Genomic DNA, 10,409 nt, shown 5'->3' on the forward strand with positions numbered 1-10,409 from the left:
GAATTTATGCCCTCATTCTAGTGGAAATTTAATTAAGGACTCTTTTATTGATTTCTAATTTTTAATTAAATTTATCGTCTTTATCACCAGATTTTTGAGCATTGCTTCTCTTGGTCACTAGGGTACTCTACATCCCTTCACAATGATTTTTATATGTATTTTCAGAGAAAGATAAATCGATATAAAAATCTTTATGAGGAGGCACAAATACAGGTACCCTTGTGGTTTAGAGATACTTTTCCCAAAATTTCTAAAGACGAAGTTGATGCCACTAGGTATTAGAGTATATATAAACCATTTCTTCCTCCCTCCCTCCCTCCCTCCCTCCCATTCTTATAGGTCCAACTGAAGAATAGGAGCTCTAAGTTAATTTGCAATAGAGAATTTGGTACATAGAAAACAGAAACTGAAAATTAATATACAACATAGATTTTGGTGCCTACATTTATTGAATCAAGAGATTTTCAAAGAGCTATGTAGTTATGTAACACTCTCTTGAAGTGATATTTGTTAAGATATTTGTTAAAGGTGAAGGAAGAGATCTTGCATTACAATGGAGAATAGGGTTACATTGCTCGTCCTCATACCTCTCAGTATTTCTTGCATTACAAAGAAAGAAATCTTCCCTATAAATATATAGCGAAAAAACCCTAATTCAAAAAGTACGAAAATGCCCTCAGATAAAAAATTTGAGTATGGTTCCCCTACACCCCGCTATGTAGGGGGCCCTCCTGCCCCTTGCAACCCCATGGCCTACAAACCGGCTAGCGGGACCATCGTCTTGCCTATCGAGGTGCTACACTAGTACTCCTTGAATTAAACTATGATGGAATACAAGACATCAGACACCAACATTGATATCCAGACAAATATAGAATTTTTTTGTTTAATATATTGAACAGTTCGAGGGTCGAGATTTGATCGAAGCAACATACTTAAATTGTAAATTTTCTGTTTAATAGGGTAGAGCAGTTTTTATGAGAGAAAATTGATCACCTCTTTCACCTCGAATATCACTCCCATCGTTGTGCTTCGATTCATAGAGCAGAGCAATTTCTATCACAGCTTTGATTCATATAGAGCAGTTTTGATCACAGCTTCGATTCAAAGTTTCGATCATGTCAGCTTTGATTCATGATCACATGTTCGATTCACAAAGTGCTATTTCGATCGTAGCATTGATTCACATATAGCAGTTTTGATCGGAGCTTCGATTCACCGATCGATCGTAGTTTCGATCACGGCTTCGATTGACAGAGCAGTTTCGATCATAGTTCCAATCTACATAGCAACTGCAATACTTTGAGCAAGCAGAGCTTCATTTCTTTGATTCACAGAGCTTCAATTCACAAAACAACTTCATTTCTTACATCACAGATTGTTCTCAGTAGCATATTCTCTAAGAACATATTCTTCTTTCTTCTACATATTCAAAATTCTCACATAACATGAAGCAACAGTTGAGTGTGATTCAAAATTCACATTTGACAGGAATCACCAATTCAATGCAAGCCTCTCTGTGTCAAGAATGGCCCAACATCGCCATTCTTAGTTCCTTGGACTTCACATCAGTAATGATGGAGTTAGACAGTGTTTTGACATTTAATTTGAATTTTGACTTAATTTGGGACTCCATAAAATACACCATTTCTTTGACATTCTCCATTCCTCACAAATTTTCTTAATCAGCGTTACAACATTTTCTGATGGACACAATTCGTATGAGCAAGGGCGACATAAATTTTGATCTTCTAGTTTGACATCTTCTATTTCTTCATCTCTTCAATCTCAAAAGGATATTCAGGAGATCAAGAGAATTCCCTATGCTTCAGCAGTGAGAAGTCTCATCTACGCTATGTTGTGTATCAGGCCAGACATTTGCTAATCTGTAGGGATTATGAGCCGGTATCAATCTAACCCTGGACGTAAGCATTGGACTGCGAGCCCTAGGCCCTAGGCTCCTTTGCTTGAGCTATTGCCCCATTGTCACAATACAATGGAACGGGATCCTTAACATGCTCGGGTACAACTTCGAGATCACTCAAGAATATCTTCAACCAAACTGCTTCCTGGCTGCTATGTACTCAGCCTCAGTAGTAGAATCAGCTGTAGACTTTTGTTTTGCACTCTTCCAAATAACACCTCCACCACCAATCATGAAAATCATCCCTGACGTAGATTTTCTATCATCTTTGTCAGTCTGAAAATCGGAATCCGTGTACCCCATAACTGATAATTGATTTGACCCATAAACTAAAAATTGATCCTTATTATTTCGTAAATGCTTGAGGATATTCTTGACATTAGTCCAATGCTCACGTCCAGGGTTGGACTGATACCAGCTCACAATCCCTACAGAATAGCAAATGTCTGGCCTGGTACACAACATAGTGTACATGAGACTTCCCACTGCTGAAGTATAGGGAATTATCTCCTCAATATCTTTTTAAGATTGAGGGCATTGGGATTTGGAGAGGCTTACTCCATGCTGAGAAGAAACATTTCCTCTCTTGGAGTTCTCCATATTAAATCTGGCCAAAACTTTGTCTATATATATGGATTGTGACAAGCCTAACATCCTTCTCTTGCGATCTCTCACAAGCTTAATCCCAAGGATGTGACTGGCTTCACCTAAGTCTTTCATGGAGAATATAGTGGACAACCACTTCTTCACCGTTGAAAGCATACCTACATCATTCCCTATTAGTAATATGTCATCTACATACAACAATGGGAAACAAACCGCACTCCCACTGAATTTCTTATAAACACAGGGTTCATCCAACTTCTAGAAGCCTGTTTGTGACCATAAATGGATCTCTGCAATTTGCATACTTTGTTCTCATCAACAGTTGATGTGAACCACTCTAGTTGATGCATATAGACTTTTTCATCAAGAAATCTGTTAAAAAATGCAGTTTGCACATCCATCTGCCAGATCTATAATCAAAGTGTGCTGTGATTGCCAACAAAATCCTAATTGATTTTATCATCGCTACTGGAGAAAAGGTTTCTTAATAATCTATACCCTCTTGCTGGGTATAACCTTTAGCTACTAGTCTTGCTTTGAATCTTACAACACTCCCATCCCCGCCTCTCTTCCTCTTGAAGATCCACTTACATTCAATGGGCTTAACGCCTTGTGTGGATCCACAAGAGTCCAGACTTGGTTTTAGTGCATTGAATCGATTTCATAGTGCATATCTTTCAGCCACTTATTCACATCAACATCTTTAAGTTCCTCTAAATAAGTGTACGGATCATCATCCGTTTTAGTGGCCCCATTTCCTTTCTCTACACTAGGGAGTAAATTTCAGTTCCGGTCCAACAGGCACGACTGTTTAAAGCCTAAAATGGTTGGGCTTAATTAATAATCGTGTTGGGCTCTAGCCCAGCCCGTTTATAACTTGCCGCTTCTGGTGTAAGGGTGCAATTTAACGAGACAGTCCAATTACTAGCCCAACTCAGCATACCATGGTTAAAACCTATTTACTTATCCTGACATGTTTAAAACTCGATTAGAGTTCATTTAGAAATAAATGGATAATTAACTCATTTAAAGCCTATTTAGTGGTAGCTCGATTAAGGATAGGTACCTGACCAATAGTTTATAAATAGGACCATGCCTAGCATATGATGTGTGGTGATTTAAATGGGATGGTCATATTGTGAGGTCTTAAAGTGGGCTAGCTTGATTAGGCCCGATCGAAGTCGGCCCAACTCAACTGATGGACACCCCTACCCACAATGGCCCAAACTCATCGACCCACATCCCTAATCTCCCCAATTCTTGACAGCGATGCTAATGCCTACATCTCCTACCTTCCTGACGATTGCCTGACCTACATCTTCAACTCCCTGGGCTCCCTTGACCGCAAAAGTTCCTCTCTTGTCTGCCGCCATTGGCTCCGTGTCGAGGGTCAGAGTCAAAATCGCCTCTCTCTCACCCTAAAATCGGATCGCCTCCTCCCGGTCGTCCCCTTTCTCTTCAGTCACTTCAATGTCGTTGCCACACTCATCCTCAAATGTGATCCCCCATTCAAATTCAGATCTGTACTCATCGATGATGATGCTCTTATCCTCATCTCTCTCCATTGTCGTAAGCTCACTCACCTCAACCTCCATTCTTGCACCGAAATGACCATTATAGGTATGGTCAATTTTTCTGTCAATTGCAGGGGTTTAAAGGAGTTCTATTGTGATTCCGGCAACTTTGGCGTCAAAGGCATGAACGCAGTACTCGATCATTGTCCCTTTCTCGAAAATCTCATCGTCGAGCATCTTAACAGGCTTGTGCTTAAAGATTCCGCTATTAGACCAGGTGTCGCCGCCTATTCTCTTAAAACCATATGCATCAAATATCTCATCAATGGTTATCAATTCAGACCTCTGATCCTGAGCTCTAAGAATCTTGGAACCTTGAAGATTGTCTACTGTAGTGGGGATTGGGATAAGGTCTTTGAAGCCATGACTCCCACCAATCTGTTTGAGATACATCTGGAAACACTCCCACGAATAAGCGATATCGCCCTCATTGCTATCTCAAAAAATTGCTTAAATCTGGAGATTTTACATCTTCTTGAGAATGCCAATTACATGGATTTGGGTCTTGTGTACATCGCTAACCACTGCAATCTCCTAAGGGAAGTTCATCACATCGTTAGATGGAACATTAGTGATGAGATAGGTGACGAAGGCGTTACTACCATTGCCGAACGATGCCCTAACCTTGAGGAATTGATTCTCATTGGTATCTGATGTGGCAAAAATTGACTAGCTGATCCTTCTTGTAGCTCTCGAAGTTTCAACCGATCTGCACAGAAGAGAAGACAGGGGAGAGTTGAGCTGACCCGATAGGAGACTCTCCGATGCCTAAGTCAGATATTTCCACAGCAGATACTCAAGGGAGTTTTCAGTCAAAAGAAGTGATCGATCTCCTCAATGGAGGCTTACCTTAGTATCTATAGGCTATTGATGGAGTGGAGGAAGAGGGAGGCCTATGGAGAGCAGGCTACTGGGCGTGGAGTCTTGGAGAGGGGAAACTCTCTGATGCTGGGAATATTCCAGATCCTAGGGTATACTAGGGGAATATTCCCCTCTTATCTCGGAAGTGCCAACCGTGGGAGGGGTGAATGCCTCTGATGACGTGTAGTGGATAGAGTCATGTCCTTGTGATCAGGGATTAAGTTGCTTGAATGTAGGAGTGGACAAGAGCACGTTTCTGGGAACCTTGTTTGATGATGTTGGGCTGAGGTGACAGCTCGGGCTGATGGAGGGACGAGGTGGCAGCACGACCATATGAGATGCCGAGGTGACAACTCGGGCTGATGAGGGGCCGAGGTGGCAGCACGACCAGATGAGATGCCGAGGTGACAGCTCTAGCTGGTGAGGGGCCGAGGTGACAGCACTGCCCGATGAGATACCGAGGTGACAGCTTGGGCTGGTGAAGGGCCAAGGTGGCAGCACGGCCTGATGAAGGGTTGGAGTAGCAGTGCAGCATTCATTAGGATGCTCCTTGACCGTGCCGTGGTTAGTGAGATATGCCTTCATCAGTATCCAACCAACTACTTACACTTGTCATCTTCTCCCTAGCAATTGTCAGAAGTTGGAGCGGTTAGCAGTTTGTTGGTCCCACACCTTTGGTGACGAGGAGATTTCTAAATTCAAGACATTGAAGAATCTCGTTATCATGGGATGCCCTACCAACGATGATGGATTGAAAACTATGATATCTAATGGATGCCCTCATCTGGTCTCGTTAACGATTATGCATTGCTGGCTAATAACTAATTATGATAGGGATAGTGCGATTTTATGGCTTGGTTGAAGGTTCAACCATCTCGTGGTTCATTGCTATTCAATTTGAATACTGACGATCCGACTCCGTTTTGGACCAAAGTCGACCTTTGTTTCAAAATAAAAAAACTGGAATAACATATATCAAGCTTTCTAGTGTCTTTGATCTCATTCAATTTGGTCTGGTTTGATATTGTTTTATTGGTTTTATTTAGTATAAGAATGAGTGACTCTAAAACCAAACCAATAAGAAAAGATTTCATTTGATTTGATTAGATTCAATCTTGGTTTGACTTGTATTCAGTTTATTTCAGTTTCTCTTATTTATTTATTATTTGTTTGATTTCGGTTTTTTTGCTTATCATGTATATATAGTTAAAATTATGGGAAGCTCGTGATATGGTTTTTATCACATAATGGAGAAACTGTTGGTGTATGATGTCTTGTATTCCGTCATAGTTTAACCCAGGGAGTACTGGTGCAGCTCCTCGACAGGCAGGATGACGGTCTCACTGGCCGGTTAGCAGGCCGTGGGGGTTGCAAAGGGGGCAGGGGGTGTAGGGGGCACATTCCCCCGCTCAAATTTTTGATTTGAGGGCAATTGTGTACTTTCCAGATTAAGATTTTCGCTATATATTTGTAGCTAGGGTTTCTTTCTCTGTAATGCAAGCAATACTAAGAGGTGTGAGGGACGAGCGTTGTAACCCTATTCTCCATTGATAATGAAGCAGGATCTCATCTCACCGGGGATGTAAGCAACATTGCCGAACCTCATAAAATATGTGTGCATTGTTTGTTCTATTTTTTCATTATCTTTTACATCATTTTAGGGTTGCGTTTCTATAGAAACATGTATTGATTCCTTTTTAAGATAACCAAAATGATTTCACATTCAAAATACAATCTCTTAATTTACTAAACCTAGCTTTCTTCTAGCCAGTTCATTAGCTACCACTGCTAAGGATCTATTAGACCTAATAAGGCAAACATATCCCAAGGCTATCCTTTCTACAATTTGTGTCCAAACCCCTATTTCCTTTCATCCCTCCTTGTAGGTGCGCTCCTTGAAGTCCTTGTAACAGAGCCCTAAATTCATCGTCTTGAGCACTCTTTAGCGGTCACACGATCATTATAAGTAAAGAACTTCATCATCTCGAGCACTCTTTAGCGGTCACACAATCACTATAAGGAAAGTGGTCAACGGCAGCACTTGGTGGAGGTCTTCAGCGGCATTTCATACAAACAACCATAGTATATTATATTTTGTATTAAATATTGAAAATTTCCGTTTATAATCCTATCAGCAGGTGGTACATAAAAATACTTGAGGTATTTTGTACAAAACACTATTGTATTTTGCTGCATTTTTTGTATTAAATGCCGTCGTATATATGAGTATTTAGTGGCATTTATTGAAAAATGTTGTAATATATAATATTGAAGGCTTTTCTTACTAATCTCCGCAGTATTTGGAAATATTTTGAGCATGTAGTGTTTATATGTTAACATCACCGAATATATATCCTTTCCCACTATTAAAATCGAGCCCTATCCCTTCCTACTCCTCCATTCTTATAACCTCTATATGTTCTTACAGCTCATCTATTAAATCTTTTTCACCATTCCCTACCCACTCTTTCACACAAGCACTCTCTCTCTCTCTCTCTCTCTCTAACCAAAATGCCTTGGCAGAAGTAAGCTACTATAGAGAAATCATATCATAGAACAAACAGAAGCGAAAAGTATTATTGATATTCCCAAGTCAAATCACCTTTAATCCTGAAGATATCAGGAAGTGGCATATGTCCTTAAACCCTAGCTTCTCTTGCTTGTTGCCCAACCTCATACTATGCATTGTCCTCAATTGCAACCATAATCTACATGAGACCAACATTCCTTGGCTCTCTCTCTCTCTCTCTCTCTCTCTCTCTCTCACACACACACACACACACACACACACACACACTAGTGAAAACCAACTCCCTCATCTAGAGAGTTGCATGTTACAATTTAGTTGTGAGCAGCAGGTAAATCCCTTGTACTCAACTTCCCTTCTCAATTTCTTCTTCATTTTGATACCCCAAATTTGTGTTTTGTGATGCCCTAACTGCCAAAGTATAGAAAAGTCCATTTTATTTTCATTTTTGGGAGGGGTTCCCTATAAGGCAACATGGATTTGCACCAACACAAGGGCCAATGGGAGCACATGCTGAAGCATCAAATGCAATAGAATTTCCACCTTTCATAGGGGGCAAGGTAGTCATTTTGACCTCCTATGTGTCTGGGGTGCCTTACAAGGTTCTTACTTCCCTTTTTTCAAGGAAAATTTCATGTACCACCCCTAATTTTAAATGTAATTTGGTGTAACCCTCGCATTTGAAAAAAAAAATATATATATATATATATCTTGTACTTCCCCCATTTGCATAACGAAATCACAAATAAATCCATTCTGGTAGTTGAAAAATCATTAAATGGTGACATCAGGTTATCAATATTTACTAAACTGCGAAACTACCCTTAAGAAATGGTAAACTTACCATTCTGCCCTTCTTTACAAATATCCCCAAATCAAGATGAAATCAATTAGTGTTTCTATAACTTCGTTGCTTACCCTTCCTTCTTTGATGGAGACGAACTAACGAACACATTGAATCTCAGTTGAAGAAGCTCCTACAAAAGCTATTACTATCGCTTCAACCAACCACTTTAATTAGATCTTTAGATTACCAGATCTTGCATTTCATAGGAGTATAGAGGTTCATTAACGGTGTTGTTATGATTGCAATGACTTGTGTTGCATCGGTGATGCTTAAGCAAGTGACAGGATGATGCACATGCCAGTAAAAGGTTGGTGTTGTTGGCAATGGTTAGCGATTGATGTTGTCATGGATGATCGCAATGGAAAGGCAGCACCTATAGGGCAACAACCACCACTGCTTTGATTCAGACCATTGTTGCATTTCTATATAATAACCACTGTTATTATAGAGGGGGACATAACATGTCAAAAGTGTCTTTTCGAATTTTAAGCTAGTGGCTAGGATTGCAACAGGGTCAAGTTGGGCCAAGTTTTTTAAAACCCTAATGCAACAATGAGTTCCCTTTGTTGGTCTAGGCCTAGTCCAAACCTAACTCAGGGCCAATAAATCTAACCCCAAACTGCCCTTGGGGCTGGGCCAGACTTAAGGATATGAATTTGTAACTGAAACCGTTTATCGAAACTGAACCGATCTGTTTATATTGAAACCATAAAACGTTTAGTAAATGGCGTGGTTATAGTTTCCAGTTTCAGGCTGATTAGCTAAATGGATCGGGTCTATTTTAACCGCGAAACCCGTTGGTTTCAAACTGAATTGAAACCATTTAAACCTAATCGTTTAAACCGATCCGATCAATCCATATAACAATTAAATAAAGCAGGGGCAGTAATCCATATAATAATTAACAATTAAATTAAGTGTCCATCCTGCTTTTGTTTGATTTATTGCAATTCAATTCAAGTTTAGGCTTTAGATCATGAACTTATAATCCATATATGTTACTATGTTATTATGTTATCACAGATGGGGTGTTTTGGCTGAACCACCTGTCATTTTAATATTTTATGCTATAGAAGGCTGGACTTGGATGTTGTATAATATTAGTTCTATATGTTTGAGAATGGTCATGCAAAGAAATAGCACTAGATTATCAAATTAAGACATACCATCGCTAATATAAAATCTCTTATTTGTGGTTGCCAATTATTTTTGGATAAGCTTATGATTTTCAGTTTAGAGACGGTTGCAAGTTATAACGAATCGATTGTGAACTGTTTTACATACCGTATAGAATAAATCGAAACCGAAACCGTTTAAAACTATGAAACTGACATGATTTAAAAACCGTGGAAATTGAAACCATTTACTAAACGGTCAGAGTTTCAGAAAGTGGAACCGTTTAGTAAATGGTGCGATTATGGTTTTAGTCATATAAATGTGAACCGAATCGATCCACACCGTTTAAATCAAAACTGAACCAATTTACACCCTTGGCCCTGAGCTAGGTTGACCCTGATTAGCCCTGACATGTGCTTGGATTTGTTCACCAACATCAACGATATGATCTGAGGTTGCTTGTCATCCCATAAATGAAATTTTGCAATTGATGTGCCGCTGCAACTTCAACTAATTCTTTTATCCTTTAATTTTATTTTCTTTATTACTTGTTCATGATCTATCTTGGGAGCTTTTTCTTAGCTCGATCTGGAATCCTAACGCTTTTCCTTCCCCATTATCATTTTGATTTGATACTTTTGTTCGTTTCACCAAACTGACTCTCACTTGTAATTTGGCTCTGAAACTTCGCTTTCCATGTCATCTTCTCTTGGCTAGGTAGCACCCTGGTTCACTTCTCACCGTTTGAGGTGGCAGCCACTTCTCTGAAAGCCTTGGGCAAATTCCCCTATTGCCATATCACCCTAAAATCAAGAGTTGCGATCATTCATTGCCGCTACTCTCAATCAAAGGGTCTATATAGAATCAGTTTTCTTTGAGGATCATAAATATGGCATGAGCTGGGCTCATTTGTGATTGGTTCAATACATGTTTTTGGGCTGTGAGCCCATAGAC

At 39.7% G+C, this 10,409-nt stretch overlaps 1 protein-coding gene across 1 annotated transcript; it reads left to right on the forward strand.

The window, feature by feature from the left end:
- The first annotated feature begins 4,137 nt into the window (after positions 1-4,137).
- On the forward strand, positions 4,138-4,758 carry LOC122084973 (F-box protein SKIP2-like). The gene has a single exon (XM_042653380.1). It carries the CDS (start codon positions 4,138-4,140, stop codon positions 4,756-4,758), a length of 621 nt encoding a protein of 206 aa, XP_042509314.1.
- The last annotated feature ends 5,651 nt before the right edge of the window (positions 4,759-10,409 follow it).

This window comes from Macadamia integrifolia, chromosome 7, assembly GCF_013358625.1.
Source record: "Macadamia integrifolia cultivar HAES 741 chromosome 7, SCU_Mint_v3, whole genome shotgun sequence".
In the NCBI taxonomy this organism is placed as follows: Eukaryota; Viridiplantae; Streptophyta; class Magnoliopsida; order Proteales; family Proteaceae; genus Macadamia; species Macadamia integrifolia.

What these genes read in the sequence shown, in the direction of transcription:
- LOC122084973 (XM_042653380.1), top strand. Translation starts at nt 4,138, where the DNA reads ATGACCATTATAGGTATGGTCAATTTTTCTGTCAATTGCAGGGGTTTA.